Consider the following 24809-nt stretch of genomic DNA (forward strand, 5'->3'; position numbering starts at 1 on the left):
CGAACGAACAAAAATGCCAGGAGGAAGAAATTCCAATACGGGCCATGGCGGCTCTAAAGATCTCCAGAAAACACCACCCTCGGCGACATCAACCTTTTTATCTCCCCTCTTGGGGACAAATAAAAACCCTTACTAATAAAGCTGAAAATCTGATTTCTCAACAGAGAATGCCTTGGAGTCCTGAAAACCTTCTTGTTGCTATGCTTGCTCTGCTTGCTTTGCCCTCCCCGGCTCCAGCTGAACCAATTATTCACACTTACTGGGCTTTCATACCCAACCCCCCTTTACTTCAGGTCACAGAATGGACGGAGAGAGGACCAACTGTATTAACCAATGACTCCATACAAATGCCTTCTCGCTGGAGAATTAAAGGGCCCTCATACCCTGAAGAAGAAGGGAAACTAATATCTCTCTAGGTTATGAAGTCCTTCCTTTGTGTATGGGCCCAGCAGAATTATGCATAAACGTTAATCGACAAACTTCGGCTTTTGGACGCTGCTTCGATTATATTTACTGCCCTTTATTTGCCTGTGAACCATGTTTATACTACTGAAACTTTAGGGAAAGAATTAGGGAAAAAAACAAAGAACACTATGCAAAGGGTTAACTAATAACTTAAAATATATTCCTGTTCATTGGGACAAATGTCAGGCCAAATAAGGAAAATTAATATTTGCGGCTAATCATACAATTGATGATTGGGTAGCCCATGGTATGTGGTTATCTAACTGCTCAGATGATAATAACAGCACTGTGTCTGATTATGGTGCTCAAGTAGCCTGGAAGGTTACTAATACTACAATGGAGCATTACCAAAACAGAGGACTTCTTGGATGGCTTGACTGTGGAATGGCCCGCTCTCTTCCTCAAATAGTCCTTGATAAACAGATAGGGCCTGAACAATGCGACATCTAGAAACTTGCTGCAAGCACCAAGGAACTTGGGACTTGGACCAGACATTTCACAGGGACCAGTCGTAGCCATAGCAATTATTTCTTTTGCTATAATCAATCATATTTTCTACAGGCCTGTGTTCCCCTTCCTTTTGTTGTAGCTATAGAAATTACAATTCAATAAGACCTTACATTCTGTAACTTACATAAATTGTAAATTATATACCTGTCTTAACTCCTCTATTTCTAGAGATTCCCTACTTCTTTCTTCATCTCCCTTTCTCTTCCCCTCTGCTCTCCTGCTCTGTTTGTCCTCCTCTCTACCTCTTCCCTGACTCCCATTTGGCCTCTCTCTGCCATCTGTTCCCTGAAAAATGCTTCTAACCCAACCTCCTTGATGATCCTTAATCTTCATGAATTTCTGCCTTTTTCCTCCATCTCTGCCCTCCCTTTCTCTCAACTCTCTGGCACCCCCAAGTGGCTATGCTTCCTTTCACCTTCCCCGCTTTCTCAGCTCCTCCAGTTACTGGATGTGAGTGAAGTAGCTCAGCCCAGTCTGACTCTTGCGACCCCATGGCTGTAGTCCATGGAATTCTCCAGGTCAGAATACTGGAGTGGGTAGCTGTTCCCTTCTCTAGGGGATCTTCCCAACCCAGGGATCGAACGCAGGTCTCCCGCATTGCCAGCGGATTCTTTACTAGCTGAGCCACAAGGGAAGCCCAATCACTAGGAGTCCCCTTTCTCTCCCAGCAGGATATTGTTCTGGAAGCCAAGGTTCCAACTTTTGTATCCCCTTTGCGGGCTCTCTGTATGAACTGCCTCTCCACTGTCGCCCTCTTTGGGCCCATGATTTACACCTCTCTACTTGAAGGCTATGGTGATGGACAGGGAGGCCTGGCATTCGGCGATTCATGAGGTCGCAGAGTCAGACACAACTGAGCGACTGAACTAAACTGAACTGAACTGAACTGAACTTGAAGGCTATAGAAAGGGTCGGCAGAGGATCAGATGGTTAGATAGCATCCCTGGACTCAATGAACATGAATTTGAGCGAACTCTGTGATGCTTTTGAACTGTGGTGTTGGAAAAGACTCTTGAGAGTCCCTTGGACTGCAAGGAGATCCAACCAGTCCATTCTAAAGGAGATCAGCCTTGGGATTTCTTTGGAAGGAATGATGCTAAAGCTGAAACTCCAGTACTTTGGCCACCTCATGGGAAGAGTTGACTCATTGGAAAAGACTCTGATGCTGGGAGGAATTGGGGGCAAGAGGAGAAGGGGACGACAGAGGATGAGATGGCCGGATGGCATCACTGACTCGATGGACACGAGTCTGAGTGAACTCCGGGAGTTGGTGATGGACAGGGAGGCCTGGCGTGCTGCGATTCATGGGGTTGCAAAGAGTTGGACACGACTGAGCGACTGATCTGATCTGATCTGATCTGAGAGATACAGGGGTCACAAAGACTCGGACTGAACAACACCTTCCTATTTTGCTCACCTTTAACTCTCCGGAGATCCTGCTTTTCTCTAAACTTCTGTCCTTGCCTATCTGCAACCTTCAAAACTTCCTCTCTTTCATGCTGCTCTCTCTTCGCAAGTTCCTCATCAATCCTCTTCATTGTCATCGGTTCTTCCTCAGGCTTTTTTCAGTTTTCTGTGAAATCGATGTCTTTGCCTCTCATGACACCACCCCCCCCCCCCCACCATTTATGGGAATGGCAGCTGAATAAGAAGCCCTCCTCCTGCAAGGGCCAGATTCCAGCTGGTGGAAATTCGGATCAAAGAACCAGGGGGTCAAGTGGCTGGCCCAGGTCACCCACCCTGACACAGGGTCATTATGAAGACAAGGCCCCAGGAGATATGGGCGCTGGGAGGGAGTGGGTCTCAGGAGCAGGGCGTGCTCCCCAGAAGCCTAGGACTTGGGAGAGGACGTGGCCTCCAGGGGCCGAGACATAGAGGCTGAGGTCCGCGGAGCGTAAATACCCACCTCATGGAAGAGAATTTTATCCGGTGCAGGAAGTGCAACGAGGACAGTAAATGGTTTTAAAATGGAAGGAGGTGCGAAACGCAGCGTTTCAGAGTTCCAAAAGCAGGAACCGGCTTCAGTTCAGACTTTAAACCAAGAGGTGCCCCTTCGGCGCTCACGGAGACGTCTGAATTTGCTGGGGTTGGTAGGGCGGGCGCGGGGATTTAGAGTCAGTAGAGACCCTCAGACCCGGGGTACTGAGGGAAGCAGAGTGAGAGCAGCAAGTGTAACTAAGAAAGAGAGAAACTCACGCCGCGCTGCTGAGACAGCTGCACCGCCAGCTCTCCGCTTCCGGATGTGGGAAGCTGCGCGGGTCAGCAGTGAAACAGCGGGGGCAGCCTGGGGAAGCGGTCTAAACCGAGACAAGCTGTCAGGGTGCGGATCATCGAAGGAAGCCCGGTCTGCCCTGCACCCTGGGAAGGTGAGGCCGGCGGGGCCTCGGGACGCAGCGGGCGGGGCAGAACAATTCAATAGTGTAATCTCTGAGGAAGGTGACTGCAGGAAATTAAAAGACCTCTGCTTCCTGGAAGGGAAGTTAAAAAGCAAGGCATCACATTAACAAAGGTCTCTATACTAAAAATAATGTAAAAATAATGTAATGTTAGTTGCTCAGTCGTGACCGACTCTTTGCCACCCCATGGTGTCGGACTCCTCTGTCCGCCAGGCTCCTCTGTCCTGGGAATTCTCCAGGCAAGAATACTGGAAGTGAAGTCGCTCAGTTGTGTCGGACACTTTGCGACCCCACGGACTGTAGCCTACCGGGCGCCTCCGTTCATGGGAATTTCCAGGCAAGAATACTGGAGTGGGTTGCCATTTCCTTCTCAAGGGGAACTTCCCGACCCAGGGATCGAACCCAGGTCTCCCACATTGTAGGCAGACGCTTTACCGTCTGAGCCACAAGGGAAGCAAGAATACTGGAGTGGGTGGCTATATCCTTGTCCAGGGGATCTTCCTCACCACGGATCAAACCATGTCTCCTGCAATGCAGGCACATTCTTTACTATCTGAGCCACCAGGGAAGCCCAGATATAATGTAAGTGCTATGGAAATAGTTGAGATGAGTGGCAAATTCAAGTTGTGTTTTTGGAATATCATGGGATTTTCCCCCCAAATATTTTCTATGCTTCAATTGAATCCATGGATATGCAGATACGAAGGGTCGACTGTATTTTCTTCTCTCCAAATATCAAATTCCTAGCAAATATGTAATATCATATACAGTTTCAAATTAAATTCACGGGTTTTCTGATTTTGCTTTAACCTGTCATGTAACATACTACCATTGAGTCTGGATGTAGCATCTAACCAAAAACAGCTGCATATGATAACCCTCTGTATAAAAGGTATAAATAGGTAAGGAGACATTTTTGTGGACTATTTTTAAAACATGATAAATGGCATTCTCACATTACTCACGATTTAAATATTATGTATACATTGCAGATCATCTCCATTTCAACAATTATGTAAGGGGAACAGTAGAAAATAAAAATTTTATAATGTTCTTATGCAGTGCTTAAGCAACTGAATGTTTTATCTGAAAAGCCTATGATATAAAAATTAGAATCAAAGTTTTGCTTTTTGAATGCTGGTCCATAAAGAAGGCTGAACATAGAATTCATTCTTTTGGATTGTGGTGCTGGAGCAGATTCTTGTACAGCAAGACGAGTCCTTTAAGGCCATCAACCTGTTGGGGCTACTTTGAGGAGGGCAGGAGGAACTCCATCTTGAGGCCTGTCAGCCATCTTAAGACAGCAGGTGAACTGGGCCTCGACTTTGCCCAAGAATGAGGAAACTATTTTTAAAGTAAAACCAGGTCTCCTTGGAGACCTCCCTCCCCACAGATAGCAAAGATTGGAGTTAAGGTCAGGCTGCCCAGGTTAGATTCACAATGAAGATATCCCCCATGAAGTATAATTATTGTTCCCCTTTAACCTTAATTGTTAGCTCTCCCTACACCTACATGTTGTAAAACTAAATCATACACATCAAAAAAATTGTGAACATGTAAACAGTCACTTAGTGTGGGGTATAAAACCGTGTTCTCGAAAATGTCAGGGTCCTCGTTCAGAACCGATTCCCCTTGGACCTGCTGGGGTAATAAACTGTACTCCACTGTCTTTGAGTGTCCTCCGAGGTGTGCTTTGCGACACTGGTTTCTCATTTTTCCCATAATAAATCCTAAAGGAAATCAACCGTGAATATTCACTGGAAGAACTGATGCTGAAGCTCCAATACTTTGGCTACCTGATGTGAAGAGCTGACTCACTGGAAAAGACCCTGATTCTGGGAAAGATGGAAGGCAGGCAGAAAAGAGGATGAGATGGTTGGATGTCATTACGGACTTGATGGACAGGAGTTTTGAGCAAGTTCCGGAGATGGTGAAGGGCAGGGAACCCTGCCTGCTGCAGTCCATAGGGTTGCCAAGAGTCCGACAGGACTGAGAGACTTAACGACAACCCACTCCAGAATTCTTGCCTGGGAAATCCCATGGACACAGGAGCCTGGCGGGCTACAGTCCCTGGGGTTCTCAAAGAGATCTGACTGAGCACTGCGACCATTTTATGTTTCTTTGATTCTAATGCTCATACAAGTAACCAGCATCACTGAAAATAATCTCCTAAAATGAAGTCTTTGTAGTCAATTTACTACCATGCTCATATAAATCAAAAAAGCACAGTAATACGCCTAACACTAGAGAAGGCAATGGCACCCCACTCCTGTGTTCTTGCCTGGAGAATCCCAGGGACGGGGAGCCTGGTGGGCTGCCGTCTCTGGGGTCGCAGAGAGTCGGACACGACTGAAGCGACGCAGCAGCAGCAACACTCGAGAAAGAACTTCAGCTCCAGCATCAGTCGCAAAGCTGAAATTCTAAACTACTTTCTGAACACGCGATTTGATACTTATAAAATTATCAAGTGCCATAATTAAAATGACTTTTTCCTTATAAATTACTACATATTTCGTGCACTATACGTGTTACCTCAGGATTTTACATCCAAAGGAAATCAGGCCCTGGGCCTCTTACAGCAACGACTGAATTTATTTGGGCTGGAGGAAGGGGGTCAAGGAATAGCGAGGTGCGAAGTGACAGGAGATCATGGATAGGGAGGAGAGGGGACGCCACAGGCACAGCTTAACAACAAAAATGAATAAACAAAAAAGTACCTCACGTTTCCAATGGTCGGCCGCACCTACCAAGTCTCGACTTCGGGAGTTGGCTGTAGAACCGCTTGAGACGAAGCAGACTGGAGACTCCTCAGCCATTGGTATCAGAAGAATGCCACAGCGAGGGGCGGGGCATAATGCACACTCCTGCACCTGGGCAAGTGAGGGGCGCTGGGTAGGACACATGCCTGCGCCTGGGCGTGTGAGGGGCGGAGCCGAGCAGGGCCTACGAGGGCCAAGCGGGCCGATCAGGGACAAAAGGACACCTGCTGTGTTCTTCCTTTTGGTCCCCAGGTATCTTTTCAGGGTTTAGAAGTACATGAGGGTTTTTCCCGTCTTGTGTTGCATCACTGATTGCTCACAACTTGAACAGTTTTGGGCTTCCCTGATTGCTCAGAAGGTAAAGCGTCTGCCCCGCAATGCGGGAGACCCCGGTTCGATTCCTGGGTCGGGAAGATCTCCTGGAGAAGGAAATGGCAATCCACTCCAGCACTCTTGCCTGGAAAATCCCATGGACGGAGGAGCCTGATAGGCTACAGTACATGGGGTCGCAAAGTCAGACGCGACTTCACTTTCACAGTTTTAAGTAAAAACAAAATTCTGTGGGATAATTGCATTGGAAAGAAAGGTTTCCTCTCAACAGGATTCCTGCTCATGCGGCTGAAGCAGTTCAGTATGGGAACTGAAACCTTGTGTGGTGGCCGGGCTGGGGGGTGGGTAGGGGTGGGTGGGGGTTGATGTGGGGTGGTGGCTGGACCCAGAAATATTCCTGCAATTAGAATTAATTTAAGCAGTTTAAACAAGAACTGGCTTTGTGTAGGGATGACAAGCTGGAATGTGAAACACACAGCTCTTAGTAACAGCTCAAGTAACATCTGTAAGAAGAAAAATATCTTGACATTTCACTTCTTCAAAGATCAAGCTTATTAGTCACTGCAGCAGCCCAACGACAATGCACCCTGAGGTGAATGCAGGCTGCAGCAAAACAGGTACCATTCTGAACTTCCTACATAGTAGCCTTGGGAAATCAGGAACAGCCTCTTGGGCCCATACTCCTCCTTAGGAAGTCCAGGTAAGTTTTGGGGACTCTCTCCTGGTTTTCAGATCTCCCAGTTATAGGGTGATGACCCCAAATTTTATTTGTCAGGGTATTAACAGTTAAAAGACACAGGAGGATCCTGGTTGAAAGTTACTGGGATTTGCTCAGTTGAAAGCCACTCACTGACACTTCCCTGGTGGTCCAGTGATAAAGAATCCACCTGCCAATGCATGGGACACAGGTTTGATCCCTGGTCTGGGAGGATACCACGTACCTTGGAGCAACTAAGCCTGAGCAACACAAGTACTGAGCCTGTGCTCTAAAGCTTGTGCTCTGCAACAAGAGTAGCTACAGCAGTGAGAAGCCAGCATAGCAATTAAAGTAGTTCCTGCTTGCTGCAACCAGAGAAAGCCCACGTGTGGCAAAAAAGGCTCAGCACAGCCAAAAGAAAAAAGACATTGAGTGATCTGGACTGACCAAAAAGGAGATTCAGAATGCCAGTCTCCAACCCAACACCAGCCACGTTAATGTATTTTATGTACAGAATTTATAGCCCCTGCTCGCCACAAGGAGAGAAAAGCCAGGAGCACAGTGAAGACCCAGAACAGCCAAAAATAAAATTTAAAGTTATTAAACAAGAAGAAAAAATTTCCTGTAATGAGAGCTGCATTCTTCTTTATAGAAACTATTTCTGTTTCATGCTCATGATGACATAGCTTCAAATACTTTTGAGAAAAACTTGTTTACATCATAATATATAATAAATAAGTGAATACTTCATCAGTGTAACAGAATGTCAACAATTACTAGATGATCATTTGACGGTAATCAGGCAGTTTTAATTTTTGTTCTCTCTTTGCTTTGCTGTCTGTTTCCAAAAGCTCTGTCAGATATGGACAACAAAGCAGACTACAACAGAACATCTTGAGAAGATATTACAATTTAGTTTCACCAAAATTATCACCAACTTTGCACTATTTATAAATATTTCTATGTGTATTAACTGACTGAACTCAAGTCCTAAAGGAACTTTCTTCATGTTTATAGGGCAGCTACTATGTTCCCTGTCATTGTCTTATGTGCATTTTCACATTACAAAAGTCTCAAAATAACCCACCGACGTATGTATTTGTTAGTGTAAGGCAGAGGAGAAATGTAAATTAAACTTTAAATCTCGGTCACAACATGTGGACAGAGAAAATAATGCTAAGGAAAAACTTGAAAAAACAAAAGAAATAGGGTAGCATGATTTGAGAGAATCGCATTGAAACATATATATTACCATATGTAAAATAGATAGCCAGTGGGAGTTTGATATATGACTGGGCATCCAGGGCCACTGCTCTGTGACAAATTGCAGGGATAGGGTGGGGAAGGAGGGAGGGGACACAGGAATGCCTATGGCCGATTCATGTTGAGGAATGGGAAAAACCATCACAGTATTAAAAAAAAAAAAAAAAAAAACTCAAGAAAAAGGAAATTCTACTACAGCTGACAATGAACTATGGAGCACATTTATTAATTCTATAATGTTACATCAACATTTTAATATGCTTTGGAAAACTAGACTTCTATTTAGTATTTATTAATATTAAATATTTCTAAACATTACTGTTCATTCAGTTCAGTTCAGTTCAGTCGCTCAGTCGTGTCTGACTCTTTGTGACCCCATGAATCACAGCACGCCAGGCCTCCCTGTCCATCACCAACTCCCGGAGTTCACTCAGACTCACGTCCATCAAGTCAGTGATGCCATTCAGCCATCTCATCCTCTGTCATTAGGCTAGTGTAACAATGTCTTAGGCAATAGATAGTAAATAGCAATTTTTCTGTTTAGTAAAACAGATAAATAGGAATTTACTACCATCTTCAACAACCATATAGAATAATGGAACATATCTGTACAGCAGGAAAAGGAATGAAACAAATTCATAGCATGAGTAAACATTCAGTGTTTTGTTAAACAGTCTCACTGTGGTTTCTCCGATGTTTGACTACTGATACCTTTAGACTTTAAAACCAACCGCTTCCTATGCTGCCTATCTGGGCAGGATGAGAAATTCCCATCAGGTTGGAAGTCTATAGTGCCCCAACTAGAAAGCTTCACCAGTTAACAAATATTCTCATATCATCTGTCCCAGTATCCAAACCAAACTTTGGGTTTGCTTCCATCTTGTGCTTTCAGTGACTTCAAAGTAACAAGAACAAAAAAGTTGGGATTGAATCTATGAAATTTCTAGTTTATCAAACAAACAAAAAAATGCCACCATGTAATGTGCATTCTCAATGATTTCTGGACTTCCCTGGTGACTCAGGGATAAGGAATCAGCCTGCCAATGCAGGAGACGAGGGGGTCAATGCCTGGTCCAGGAAATTCCCACATGCTGTGGAGCCACTAAGCCCCTGAGCCACAACTGTTCAGCCAATAATAAATAATCAAAAATAAATTGTTTCAGAATTCTCCAAGGTCAAAAAGAGATACCACCTTTAACCTTAGTTCTGAAGTTTATTTCCTAATAGTTTACATGTTTATTTTCCTATTTTCACTTCATGTAAATCAGGCACATACTAATGGTTTTATTTGGGAACAAAAGAGGACATTGGGAAATATCAGGAACATCCATAAACAGGGGAGTAGGTTTTAGGGGGTCAGAGTCTATAAAAGCTCCACTATGGACAGAGTGTGGAAAGAATAACTCAAGTGCAAATTATTAGTATATAATCCCCAAATTAACTATTCTTTGATTTCACCATGCAAAGAAACACTAATAGATTCTTTCAACCTTGAGAGCCTTTGGGGCATTACTAGGTTCTGTTATGAAGAACTGAAAAGGGATAAAACTGTGCTGTTTGAAGAAAAATGACTGTTGTGAATAAAGAAATATTGGTTATACGAATGCAGGTAATTCCTTCAAAATACTGATTTTTCACAGGACATTCCTGGTGGTCACAGGAATTCCAGGTTAAGGACCTGTCTTGCAACAAAGGGGACTCAATCCTTGTTCAATCCTTGGTTGGCGATATAAGATCCCACATGCAGCACAGCAACTATGTCGGGAGCCACATTACGCATTACTGAGAAATTGGAGGCACCGCCCCAACCCCTCTCCTCATTCTGCAGGCACGGACGGGGATGAAGGTGTTAGGCCTTGTGATTCTGACTTGTTCTTTCCTTTCTTCAGTTGAGTTGACTGTAAAGAATGTTAAGGTGCTTATTGTGCTTGAGAGAAACATGAGAAAGCACAAAGCCTTCTACAGTTGTGCACAGAAAATAATCGATAAAATAACCACTGACATTTGTTCAAGGATCTTTACAAAGAATGTCCCAGCATGAGCACATAGGCCGCAGCTTGAGGCCATGGGAAGGATTATTATCTAAGACCTGTTTCTGAGGGGAATGTTAATGGCAAAAGAAGTTTGCTGAGTTTCAGTTCAGTCGCTCAGTCGTGTCCGACTTTTGCGACCCCATGAATCGCAGTACGCCAGGTCTCCCTAGACATCACCAACTCCCAGAGTTCACTCAGACTCATGTCCATCAACTCAGTGATGCCATTCAGCCATCTCATCCACTGTTGTCCATTTCTTCTCCTGCCCCCAATCCCTCCCAGCATCATAGTCTTTTCCAATGAGTCAACTCTTCGCATGAGGTGCCCGAAGTACTGGAGTTTCAGCTTTAGCATCATTCCGTCCATAGAAAACCCAAGGCTGATCTCCTTCAGAATAGACTGGTTAGATCTCCTTGCAGTCCAAGGGACTCTCAAGACTCTTTTCCAACACCACAGTTCAAAAGCATCAATTCTTCGGTGCTCAGCCTTCTTCGAAGTCCAACTCTCACATCCATACATGACCACTGGAAAAACCATAGCCTTGACTAGACGGACCTTTACCAGCAAAGTAATGTCTCTGCTTTTCAATATGCTATATAGGTTGGTCATAACTTTTCTTTCAAGGAGTAAGCCTCTTAATTTCATGTCTGCAGTCACCATCTGTATGATTTTGGAGCCCAAAAAAATAAAGTGTGACACTGTTTCCACTGTTTCCCCATCTATTTCCCATGAAGTGATGGGACGAGATGCCATGATCTTTGTTTTCTGAATGTTGAGCTTTAAGCCAACTTTTTCCCTCTCCATTTTCACCTTAATCAAGAGGCTTTTTAGTTCCTCTTCACTTTCTGCCATAAGGGTGGTGTCATCAGCATATCTGAGGTTATTGATATTTCTCTTGACAATCTTGATTCCAGCTTGTGTTTCTTCCAGTCTAGCATTTCTCATGATGTACTCTGCATATAAGTTAATAAGCAGGGTGACAATATACAGCCTTGATGTACTCCTTTTCCTATTTGGAACCAGTCTGTTGTTCCATGTCCAGTTCTAACTGTTGCTTACTGACCTGCATACAGATTTCTCAAGAGGCAGATCAGGTGGTCTGGTATTCCCATCTCTTTCAGAATTTTCCACAGTTTATTGTGATCACACAGTGAAGGCCATTGGCATAGTCAATAAAGCAGAAATACATGTTTTTCTGGAACTCTCTTGCTTTTTCCATGATCCAGCAGATGTTGGCGAATTGGTCTCTGGTTCCTCTGCCTTTTCTAAAACAAGCTTGAACATCTGGAAGTTCACGGTTCACCTATTGCTGAAGCCTGGCTTGGAGAATTTTGAGCATTACTTTACTAAAGTGTGAGATGAGTGCAATTGTGCGGTAGTTTGAGCATTCTTTGGCATTGCCTTTCTTTGGGATCGGAATGAAAACTGACCTTTTCCAGTCCTGTGGCCACTGCTGAGTTTTCCAAATTTGCTGGCATATTGAGGGCAGCACTTTCACAGCATCATCTTTCAGGATTTGAAAGAGCTCAACTGGAATTCCATCACCTTCACTAGCTTTGTTCATAGTGATGCTTTCTAAGGCCCACTTGACTTCACATTCCAGGATGTCTGGCTCTAGGTCGGTGACCACACCATCGTGATTATCTGGTCATGAAGATCTTTTTTGTACAGTTCTTCTGTGTATTCTTGTCACCTCTTCTTAGCATCTCCTGCTTCTGTTAGGTCCATACCATTTCTGTCCTTTATGGAGCCCATCTTTGCATGAAATGTTCCCTTGGTATCTCTAATTTTCTTGAAGAGGTCTCTAGTCTTTGCCATTCTGTTGTTTTCCTCTATTTCTTTGCATTGATCGCTGAGGGAGGGTTTCTTATCTCTTCTTGCTATCTTTGGAACGCTGCATTCAAATGCTTATATGTTTCCTTTTCTCCTTTGCTTTTCATTTCTCTTCTTTTCAGAGCTATTGATAAGGCCTCCCCAGACAGCCATTTTGCTTTTTTGCATTTCTTTTCCATGGGGATGTTCTTGATTCCTGTCTCCTGTGCAACGTCATGAACCTCAGTCCATAGTTCATCAGGCACTCTATCTATCAGATCTAGGCCCTTAAATCTACTTCCACTGTATAATCATAAGGGATTTGATTTATGTCATACCTGAATGGTCTAGTGGTTTTCCCTACTTTCTTCAATTTCAGTCTGAATTTGGCAATAAGGAGTTCATTATCTGAGCCACAGTCAGCTCCTGGTCTTGTTTTTGTTGACTGTATAGAGTTTCTCCATCTTTGGCTGCAAAGAATATAATAAATCTGATTTCAGTGTGGACCAACTGGTGATGTCCATGTGTAGTCTTCTCTTGTGTTGTTGGAAGAGGGTGTTTGCTATGACCAGTGCATTTTCTTGGCAAAACTCTATTAGCCTTCGCCCTACTTCATTCGGTATTCCAAGGCAAAATTTGCCTGTTGCTGAGTTTAGGGTTTTGGATTAAGAATAGCTACAAGAAAGGAAATGGCAGAAGGAAATGGCAACCCACTCCCGTGTTCTTGCCTGGAGAATCCAAGGGACAGGGGAGCCTGGTGGGCTGCCATCTCAGGGGTCCCACAGAGTGGGACACGACTGAAGCCACTTAGCAGCAGTAGCAGCAGCAAGAATAGCTAGAAGCCTTTTTAGGAGATAAGATCTTAAGATGCTAGGGGCAAACAGGATTTAGAAAGATAAGAAATAAACTGAGGAATGTAGCATGAGTTACAATGTAATCACAAATTAAGTACAGTAAATCTGGGTGGGGGAAACTAAAAACCGCTGACCTAATGCTTTTGTCAAAGTATAAAAGAGAACCTGAAGCTTGAAATGAACATGTAGTCCCTTACTATGAGTCAGAGACTACATCGTTGTCTGCCTATGTGAGTGAAGAATGAGTGAGTGAAGTCGCTCAGTCGTGTCCGACTCTTTGCAACACCATGGGCCGTAGCCTACAAGGCTCCTCTGTCCATGAAATTTTCCAGGCAAGAGTACTGGAGTGGGTTGCCATTTCCTTCTCCAGGGGATCTTTCTGACCCAGGGATCGAACCGGGGTCTCCCACATTGAGGCTGACACTTTACCGTCTGAGCCACTATGAGTCAGAGGCTACATCATTGTCCGCTGGATGTAGTCCCTTACTATGAGTCAGAGGCTACGTCATCATCGCCCATCCCTTCAGGTTGAATCCCTGGCTGCTGGAGCTGGACTCGGGCAAACTAAGCCCAGGTACCGCAAACACAGGGCCGACATACTCCAGAGCCCCCCTGCCATGATGAAAGGTCCTGCGTGATGCAAAAAAGATCTCGTGATCCACAACTAAGGCCCATTGGAGTCAAATAAATACAGAATTTAAAAAATATACTGATTCTGCTTCCTTTGGGTATGTAATCAGAAGTGAGACTCCGAGATCCTATGCATGTTTTCTTTTTAATATTTGAGGAACCTCCGTACTGTTTTCCATCACTCGCACCACCTGGGGAGCCCGATCCTTCCTTACATCCTGAGATTTTATGACCCCTCCCTAACGAAATCCCTCTGCCTCAAATTTTAGCACCATTTTCCTTCTAGGTTGAAAGAGCCTTATGAAATTTCATCTGGTTCAACACACAATCCACACATTCAGTAATAATCCATCCATCGTGCTATGCAATCCCCAGAAAGATTCCAATGTTTAACAACTCATGCGTTTATGATGGAATAATACACATGAAGGCGCCTAAGCAGCAAACCAGATTCAAGACAGCTTCTTATCAGTCAGAGTGACCTCACCCAGCGAAAAACTGTCATCTCCGAACTTTAATAATAAAAAGAAGATGTGTATATTGATGCACATGCACCAGTGAGACTTCAGCATCTTCCAAAGATACACCCCAAGGTCTTTTTTCCCTTCCAAATCCATTGGAAACCTTCTTCGTTACAACTCAAAATAACAGAGAATACTAAAAATAACCAACAATATCATCTCTGGGATTTTACCAACAGTTATTTTACAGGTTGCATAGTGATTCCTGCTTTTCCAAAAGACATCACAAAATACACTCCATGGAGTCGATGCTGTGGGGAACCTTCTGGATCCCACCGCCAGGACCAATGCACCCATCCCTCCCTGTGGGCTGAGCTCAGGCCTTGATTCTAACACACTGCACGGTAACAGTCCTCTTCCCAATTCCACTTCCTTCCTTCCGCCACAGGTGTAATCATCATTTTCCCAATCAACCAATGCACACAAGCCTCAGTCACAGCATCTGTGTCCCAGGGAAACTGAGCTAAGACACTATGGTATGCCCACCCTTCCAGGCAACCCACAATTAGCCATGAGCCCACATCCAGGTCCTCCAGTCAAAACTGAGACCATCCTTGTCAACAGTTCCACACAACGTGATCCCACAACTGTTGCAGAGAAGAGCCAATTCTGATTCCAAGTTGGAATGGTTTCTTTGCCTTGCTTCTCACTGCTGTGGTTATTGTAATCATCCATAATGGCTGGCCTCAGAGGACCCTACCTCTTGGCCTGTTAAACTAAAGGGCCTTTATTGAGCTCACAGGGAGATACTCTGACCTCCCAACCTGTGAATGGTGGCAGGAAAGAAGACATGAACACAGAAGGCTGGCTGTCTCTGAGATGTACTGCAAGACTGATGGCCCTTTTTACCTTACTTCCTCACTGCCTCTCCCACTCGCTCCTCCCTTCTGACTTTATTTCCTCACTGCTTCTTTCTCTAGTTTCAGAAAAGAATCTGGCATCCAGACACCAACAAGATGGCTATTTTGAGATATTAGTTAGCCATTTTTTTGGTCAGCTGGTTTTCAAAATGAAGTCCCATTGTTTGCCTCAAGAAATCATCTCCCCAAGGCACTGGCCTCTCTCGCAAGCTCTCAAGCGAGCTTGAACTGGGTCACACCACTGTGCTTGCAACACAAACATACACCATTCATAGGGCTCATCCAGAGGCCGAAACTTGCCTCCTCTCACAACTCTCCTAGACCCCCAAAGCTTTCTCTCCACTTTCCCACATGTTTTCACCACTTTTCTGTGCTCTGTTGAGCAACAGGGCTAAACAGCAGAGACCACTGGGCCTGGGCAACACACAGAAAACACACAAGCCGCAAATGCAAGGGCACTGGGCACTCAGTATGGAGACCAAGAAACTGGCCCTCCTGGGAAAATATGCCAGGAACTGGGATATCATGAAGTTTTAAAGGTGTTTGAGATTTGGCTCGACTGAGCTCAGTGAAGAAGTCACAGAAAAAGGCCCCAATCTCACTGCCGCCTGTTGTACCTGACTGACCTAATTGGAAGATACCCCAGCTCTTTAAGGAAGCGGGGCCTCCTTCATAGCCCCTTAGATGCCAAAGCTTCTGGCAACTCTAACCACAGTAAAATCAGTATCCCCCACTCTGAGTAGATAAACTGCTGAAAGCAATGTGTTTCCCCACTACAGCCCTCATTATGAAGTCTCCCATTAACAGGATTACCAATCCTCACAGGCTTCAATTCTTAAGATCTTATTATCCAATCAGCCCACATGTTGCACACCAAGACCAGAGCCTCTGTCTCTACACCCACACAGCTGTGTACAGCACTTGTGTCACTGGCTTCACAATTCTAGGACAATCTCCCTTCTCCGATTAATTTTAATTAATGAAGACAACCCACTGCTACTCAACTCTATCAAAGGTCTGTTAGCTAGAAGCATTTTGAACCAATTTTTTATCTCTGACAATATTACACCAACAACATTGCCACAAATAAACAGGCCTCGTTACTTCAAGCAAACTGTTCCTTTTCCACCTGCCCCACATAATCATCTTAGGTTTAGTGTAGCACTGACAATCAACCTTAATGCACAAATCTAAAACTATCCCTCAACTGTCTTCAGATTCTCCGATCTCTTAAGATATTTCCCCACTATTATACACCACTTTCCATTGCACTTGTCAGCAATCCATAATTCAGCATTATCCACACTGGGTCTCACGGACTGGAAATATACCAACCAACGTTCACTTTTAAAATTCAAATAAAACACTAGTATCAGACCAAAGAGGCTTCCCAGGTGGCTCAGTGGTAAAGAATCCTCCTGCCAATGAAGGAGATGCAAGAGGTGGGGGTTTTATCCCTGAGTCAGAAGATCCACAGGATTAGGAAATGGCAGCCCACTCCAGTATTCTTGCCTGGGAAATCCCATGGACACAGCAGCCTGGAAGGCTACACTCCATGGGTCTCAAAGAGTCGGAAATGTCTGAGCATAGAGACCATTTTATATTTTTCTTTGATTCTAGAGCTCATATCAGTAACCAGCATCACTGAAAATTATCTCCTAAAATGAACAGTCTCTCGTCAATTTATTACCCTGGTCATATAAACCAGAAAAGGACAGTAATACGCCTCCCTAACACTCGAGAAAGAACTCCAGCTCCACCACCAGTTGCAAAGATGAAATTCTAAGCTAGTTTCTGAACAAGTGTTTTGGTATATTTACAAAACTCTAAGTGCCATGTCTCAATTATAATAACTTCCCCCCTATAAATTACTATATATTTCGTGCACGATATATGTTACTTCAGGATTTTACACTGAAAGGAAATTAGACCACGGGCCTCTCAAAGTAACAACTGAATTTACTTGGTGAGGAAAGGCTGGGGGATTAGGAAGGTCCAAAGTGACCGGAGACCACAGATATGGAATAGAGGGGACCCTACGCGCAGAGCTTAACAAGACTAAAAAGCAAAAAGCGGTACCTCACTATTCCCGGGGCAACCGCACCTACCAAGACTCGGCTTCAGGAATTGCTCTAAACTCAAGTTCTTTGAGTAGACACACCAGCGACTCCCAAGCCCTAGGTTCCAGCGGAAAGGGAGAATGAAGGGTGGAGCCTAGGACACACACCTGCGTCTGGACGTGTGAGGGGCAGGGCCTGGTGAGCCCTGCCGAGCGTACACCTACCTGCTTGTTCCTCCGTTTGGTTCCAGAGGTATCTTGTCAGGGTTAAGTAGTACTTGAGGATCTCTCACGTCTTGTGTTGCACTACTGATTGCTCATTAGTCTAAGTAAGTACAACACTTTTAATAAAACCTTAAAATTCTGTGGGATAATCACAATAGAAGGGTTTTGGCATAACATTTGGAGTCCTGCATGTCCGACGACAGAGGTTGACATGGTTGGATGGCATCACCGACACAATGAGCTTGAGTAAACTCTGGGAGTTGGTGATGGAGAGGGAGGCCTGGCGTGCTGCAGTCCATGGGATCACAAAGAGTCGGACACAAGTGAGCGACTGAACCAAACTGTACATGGAGTCGTGCTGATGAGGCTGAAGCGATTCAGAGGTCTGGGAACTGTAACCTGGTCTGGTGGCCAGGTTGGGGTTGGGTGGGGCTTGATGTGGGATCCTCGTGGGTGGAGCTGGATGTAGGGTGCTAGCTGAACCCAGCAATATTCCTACAATTAGAATTTAAGCAGTTTAAGTAAGCAAGAACTGGCTTTGTGTACGGATTATGATCAAGAACAGAGTCCGAAATGCAGTACTTGGATGCAATCTCAAAAACGACGGAATGATCTCTGTTTCCAAGGCAAACCACTCAACATGACATTCAGTTCAGTTCAGTCGCTCAGTTGTGGCCGACTCTTTGCGACCCCATGAATCCCAGCATGCCAGGCCTCCCTGTCCATCACCAACTCCCGGAGTTCATTCAGACTTATGTCCATAGAGTCAGTGATGCCATCCAGCCATCTCATCCTCTGTCGTCCCCTTCTCCTCCTGCCCCCAATCCCTCCCAGCATCAGAGTCTTTGCCAATGAGGCAACTCTTCGAATGAGGAGGCCAAAGTACTGGAGTTTCAGCTTAAGCATCATTCCTTCCAAAGAATCCCCAGGGCTGATCTCCTTCAGAAGGGACTGGTTGGATCTCCTTGCAGTCCAAGGGACTCTCAAGAGTCTTCTCCAACACCACAGTTCAAAAGCATCAATTCCTCAGCAGTCAGCTTGCTTCACAGTCCAACTCTCACATCCATACATGACCACTGGAAAAACCATAGCCTTGACTAGACGGACCTTTACCAGCAAAGTAATGTCTCTGCTTTTCAATATGCTATATAGGTTGGTCATAACTTTTCTTCCAAGGAGTAAGCCTCTTAATTTCATGGCTGCAGTCACCATCTGCATGATTTTGGAGCCCAAAAAATAAAGTGTGACACTGTATCCACGGTTTCCCCATCTATTTCCCATGAAGTGATGGGACGAGATGCCATGATCTTTGTTTTCTGAATGTTGAGCTTTAAGCCAACTTTTTCCCTCTCCATTTTCACCTTAATCAAGAGGCTTTTTAGTTCCTCTTCACTTTCTGCCATAAGGGTGGTCTCATCTGCATATCTGAGATTATTGATATTTCTCCTGCCAATCTTGATTCCAGCTTGTGCTTTTTCCAGCCCAGGGTTTCTCATGATATACTCTCCATATAAGTTAAATAAGCAGGGTGACAATATACAGCCTTGATGTACTCCTTTTTCTATTTGGAACCAGTCTGTTGTTCCATGTCCAGTTCTAACTGTTGCTTCCTGACCTGCATACAGGTTTTTCAAGAGGCAGGTCAGGTGGTCTGGTATTCCCATCTCTTTGAGAATTTTCCAAAGTTTATTGTGATCCACAGAGTCAAAGGCTTTGGCATAGTCAATAAAGCAGAAATAGATGTTTTTCTGGAACTCTCTTGCTTTTTCGATGATCCAGCGGATATTGGCAATTTGATCTCTGGTTCCTCTGCCTTTTCTAAAACCAGCTTGAACATCTGGAAGTTCACAGTTCGCGTATTGCTGAAGCCTGGCTTGGAGACTTTTGAGCATATGACAGTAATCCAAGCCTATGCCCCAACCAGTAATGCTGAAGAGGCTGAACGGTTTTATGAAGACCTACAAGACCTTTTAGAACTAACACCCCCAAAAGATGTCCTTTTCATTATAGGGGACTGGAATGAAAAAGTAGGAAGTCAAGAAAAATCTGGGATAATAGGCAAATTTGGTCTTGGGAGACGAAATGAAGCAGGGAAAAGGCTAATAGGGTTTTGCCAAAAGAATGCACTGGTCATAGCAAACACCATCTTCCAACAACACAAGAGAAGTCTATACACATAGACATCACAAGATGGTCAACACCAAAATCAGATTGATTATATCCTGTGCAGCCAAAGATGGGGAAGCTCTATGCAGTCAGCAAAAACAAGACCAGGAACTGACTGTGGCTCAGATCATGAACTCCTTATTGCCAAATTCAGACTGAAACTGAAGAAAGTAGGGAAAACCACTAGACCATTCAGGTATGACCTAAATAAAATCCCTTATGATTACACAGTGAAAATGAGAATTAGATTCAAGGTACTAGATATGATAGATAGAGTGCCTGATGAACTATGGACGGAGGTTTGCAACACTGTACAGGAGACAGGGATTAAGACCATCCCCATGGAAAAGAAATGCAAAAAAGCAAAATGCTGTCTGGGAGGACTTACAAATAGCTGTGAAAAGAAGAGAAGCAAAAAGCAAAGGAGAAAAGGAAAGATATAAGCATCTGAATGCAGAGTTCCAAAGAATAGCAAGGAGAGATAAGAAAGCCTTCCTCAGCGATTAATGCAAACAAATAGAGGAAAACAACAGAATGGGAAAGACTAGAGATCTCTTCAAAAAAATTAGATACCAAGGGAACATTTCATGCAAAGATGGGCTCCATAAAGGACAGAAATGGTATGAACCTAACAGAAGCAGAAGATATTAAGAAGAGATGGCAAAAATACACACAAGAACTGTACAAAAAAAAGATCTTCACGACCAACATAATCACTATGGTGTGATCACTCACCTAGAGCCAGACATCCTGAAACATGAAGTTAAGGGGCCTTAGAAAGCATCACTACGAACAAAGCTAGTGGAGGCGATGGAATTCCAGTTGAGCTATTTCAAATCCTGAATGATGATGCTGTGAAAGTGCTGCACTCAATATGTCAGCATATTTGGAAAACTTAGCAGTGGCCTCAGGACTGGAAAAGGTCAGTTTTCATTCCAACCCCAAAGAAAGGCAATGCCAAAAAATGCTCAAACTACTGCACAATTGCACTCATCTCACATGCTAGTAAAGTCATGCTCAAAATTCTCCAAGCCAGGCTTCAGCATACGTGAACTTCCAGATGTTCAAGCTGGTTTTAGAAAGGCAGAGGAACCAGAGATCCAATTGCCAACATCTGCTGGATCATTGAAAAAGCAAGAGAGTTCCAGAAAAACATCTATTTCTGCTTTATTGACTATGCCAAAGCCTTTGACTGTGTGGATCACAACAAACTGTGGAAAATTCTGAAAGAGACGGGAATACCAGAGCACCTGACCTGCCTGTTGAGAAACCTGTATGCAGGTCAGAAAGCAAGTTAGAACTGGCCATGGAACAGACTGGTTCCAAATAGGAAAAGGAGTACGCCAAGGCTGTATATTCTCATCCTGCTTATTTAACTTATATGCAGAGTACATTATGAGAAACCCTGGGCTGGAAGAAGCACAAGCTGGAATTAAGATTGTTAGGAGAAATATCAATAACCTCAGATATGCAGATGACACCACCCTTATGGCAGAAAGTGAAGAGGAACTAAAAAGCCTCTTAATGAAACTGAAAGAGGAGAGTGGGAAAAGTTGGCTTAAAGCCCAACATTCAGAAAATGAAGATCATGGCATCCGGTCCCATCAATTCATGGCAAAGAGATGTGGAAACAGTGGAAACAGTGGCTGACTTTACTTTTCTGGTCTCCAAAATCACTGCAGATGGTGACTGCAGCCATGAAATTAACAGATGCTTACTCCTTGGAGGGAAAGTTATGACCGACCTAGGTAGCGTATTCAAAAGCTGAGACATTACTTCGGCAACAAAGGTCCGTCTACTCAAGGCTATGGTTTTTCCACTGGTCACGTACGGGTGTGAGAGTTGGACTGTGAAGAAAGCTAAGCACTTAAGAATTGATGCTTTTGAAATGTGGTGTTGGAGAAGACTCTTGAAAATCCCTTGGACTGCAAGGAGATCCAACCAGTCCATTCTGAAGGGGATCAGCCCTGGGATTTCTTTGGAAGGAACGATGCTGAAGCTGAAACTCCAGTACTTTGGCCACCTCATGCCAAGAGGTGACTTATTGGAAAAAACCCTGATGCTGGGAGAGATTGGGGGCAGGAGGAGAAGGGGACGACAGAGGATGAGATGGATGGATGGCATCACCGAGTCGATGCACATGAGTTTGAGTGAACTCCGGGAGTTGGTGATGGACAGGGAGGCATGCCGTGCTGCAATTCATGGGCTCGCAAGGAGGCTGACACGAATGAGCGACAGAACTAATTGAACTGACAAGCTAGAATGTGAAACACAACTCTTAGAAAGGGCTACTTCATACTAACATTTCCAAGGAGAAAAACGTCTTGACATTCCACTTCTTCAAGGATCAAACTTATTAGTCACTGCAGTGGCCCAGCGAAAGTGCACCCTGAGGGAATGCAGGATAGAGAAAAGCAGGCACCAAACTATGCTTTGGACATTCTGGCCTTGGTATTTCAGGACGGGTCTTTTGGGTACACCCACCTCTTCAGCAAGTCTAGAGAAGTTTGTGGGAGTTTCTCCTGGTTTCAGATCTCCCAGTTATTGGTTGATGACCCCAATTTTGTTTGCAGTGTATTAACATACATAGTGCACAGTTAAAAGATAATGAGTAGAACTTTACTGGTGGTCTAGTGGTAAATAATCTACCTGCCAATGCATAGGACCCAGGTTTGATCCCTGGTCTGAGAGGATACCACATGCCTCGGAGCAACTAAGCCCGTGCAACACAAGTACTGAGCCTGTGCTCTAAAGCCTGTGTTCTGCAACAACAGTAACCCCAGTAATGAGAAGCCTGTACACAAGTAACTGGAAAGTCACTTCTGCTTGCTGCAACTAGAGAAATCCCACATACAGTTAAAAAAAAAAAAAAAAGGCTTAGTACAGCCAAAAAGACATTGAGTCCTCTAGACTGACCAAAAGAAGCATCAAAATGCCAGTCTCCAACCATACCCCAGCCAAGTTTATGTGGAGAATTCATAGCCTGATTGCTGTAAAAAGAGAAAGAAGTCAGCAAAATGAAGACTTAGCATAGCCAAAAATAAATTTTAAAGATTATTAAAGAGAGAAAAAAACTTTTAATGAGAAATGCATACTTCTTTATAAAACTTTCTGTTCCATGCTTATGATGACAAAGCTTCAAATACTTATATGAGAAAAAGTTGTTTACATCATAATATTTAATACTTAAGCGAATACTTTAATGTAATGGAATGTCAGATTACTATATGATCACTTGACGGTAATTAGGCAATTTACTTCTTGTTGAAAAATTGTAATATATTTTCTCTCATTTCTTTGTTGTCTGTTTCTCAAAGATCTGTCAGTTCTGGACAACAAAGCACATTGTAAAATATAAAGTCTTAAGAATACACTAGAATTTTTTTCACCAAAATTATCAACTTGGCACTATCTGTAAATGTTTCTATGTGTATTATCTGACTGAACTCAAGTCCTAAAGTAACTGTCTTTCTTTACATTTACAGGGCACCCACTATGTTCCCTGTCATCGTCTACATGCATTTTAATGTTACAAAAGTTTCAAAATAACCCATTGACTTATGTATTTGTTAGTGTAAAGCAGGAAAGAAATGTAAACTGAACATTAAAACTGGGTCATAACATGTGGATAGAAAAAGCAACACTAAGGAAAACCTATTGAAAAAAAAAAAGGATGGCAGGGTTTAAGAGATTAGCACTGAAACATGTATATTACCATATGTAAAAGAGCCAGTGGGAGTGTGATGTACGAGCAAGTGCTCTCGGACAATCTGGAGGGATACAGTGGGGAGAGAGGTGGGTTCAGGCGGGAGGGCACATATGTACGCCTACGGCCTATTCATGTTCATATATAGCAAAAACCATCACACTATTGTAAAAAAAGAAAAAATAATTAACGGATGGTGAGTTAGGCTGAACAGATAATCAAAGCTTTCCCACACCTAACACATTTGTGTAGTTTTCCTACAGTTTGAATTTTCTGAGGGTCAGAAAGTTGATATATTTTATTGTATTGTCTACATGTGTAAGTTTTCACTGCAGAATGGATTCTCAGATGATCTGCAATGTCATTTCTTATCACTGAACGGTTTGCCACATAAATAACATTTACATGGTTTCTCTTATGTATGAACTGCCTAATGGGCAGTTAATGCTGAACATGCACTAGAAACTCTGACACATTCATTTCACTTGTATGTTTTCAATACACTATGAATTCTCTGATGAATTATAAGGCCTAGACACTTGACTAAAGGCTCTGTCACACTCACGACATTTGCACTAATATGTTTCTCACAACTGTCACATTTCTAATGTTTCTCTCTAGCATGAATTCTCCGATGGTTTCTAAGTTTGTCATTTCAAGTAAAGCACCAGCCATATACATCATATTTATATGGTTTCTCCTGTCTGAACTGCCTGATGATGAGTTATGGTTGACAGTGCCTAAATGGTTTGTCAAAATTTTTATATTTGTAAGGTTCTCTCCAGTATGAATTCTCTGATGAACTGCAAGGTTTGCATTCACACTGAAAGCCCTACTACATATACCTCATTTATATGGTTTCTCTCCAGTATGAACACTCTGATGAACAGCAAGGCTTGAACTTACAGTGACAGCCTTGGCACATATATCATAATTACATGGTTACTCTCCAGTATGAACTCTCCAATGAACAGCAAGGGTTCCATTACGACTAAATGCTTTGCCACACACATCACATTTGTAAGATTTCTCTCCAGTATGAACTTTCCGATGAACAGCAAGGTTTCCAGTACGACTAAATGCTTTGCCACACACATCACATTTGTATGGTTTCTCTCCAGTATGAACTCTCCGATGAACAGCAAGGTTTGAACTTACTCTGAAACCTTTGCCACAGATATCACATTTATATGCTTTCTCTCCAGTATGAAGTCTCCGATGAACAGTAAGGTTTGCAGTATGACTAAATGCCTTGTCACATACATTGCATTTGTATGGCTTCTCTCCAGTATGAATTCTCTGATGAAGTTCAAGTCTTGTAGTGTGACTAAAGGCCTTGCCACATACATCACATTTCTATGGTTTCTCTCCAGTATGAATTCTCTGATGAACTGCAAGGCCTGCAGCTTGATTAAAGGTCTTGCCACACATATCACATTTATATGGTTTCTCTCCAGTATCAACTGTCTGATGAACAGCAAGGCTTGAACTTACAGTGAAAGCCTTGGCACATATACCATAAT

At 43.6% G+C, this 24809-nt stretch overlaps 1 protein-coding gene across 1 annotated transcript; it reads right to left on the bottom strand.

Moving 5' to 3' along the window:
- Positions 1–22674: 22674 nt before the first annotated feature.
- LOC133229462 (zinc finger protein 239-like) lies at positions 22675–24798 on the bottom strand (the record flags this gene model as incomplete). Its single annotated transcript, XM_061385831.1, is given in 1 exon segment — positions 22675–24798. A coding segment is annotated over 1 exon segment (570 nt), but the record flags the coding sequence as incomplete, so codon positions are not given.
- Positions 24799–24809: the final 11 nt, after the last annotated feature.

Source organism: Bos javanicus, chromosome 18 (genome assembly GCF_032452875.1).
Source record: "Bos javanicus breed banteng chromosome 18, ARS-OSU_banteng_1.0, whole genome shotgun sequence".
NCBI lineage: Eukaryota > Metazoa > Chordata > Mammalia > Artiodactyla > Bovidae > Bos > Bos javanicus.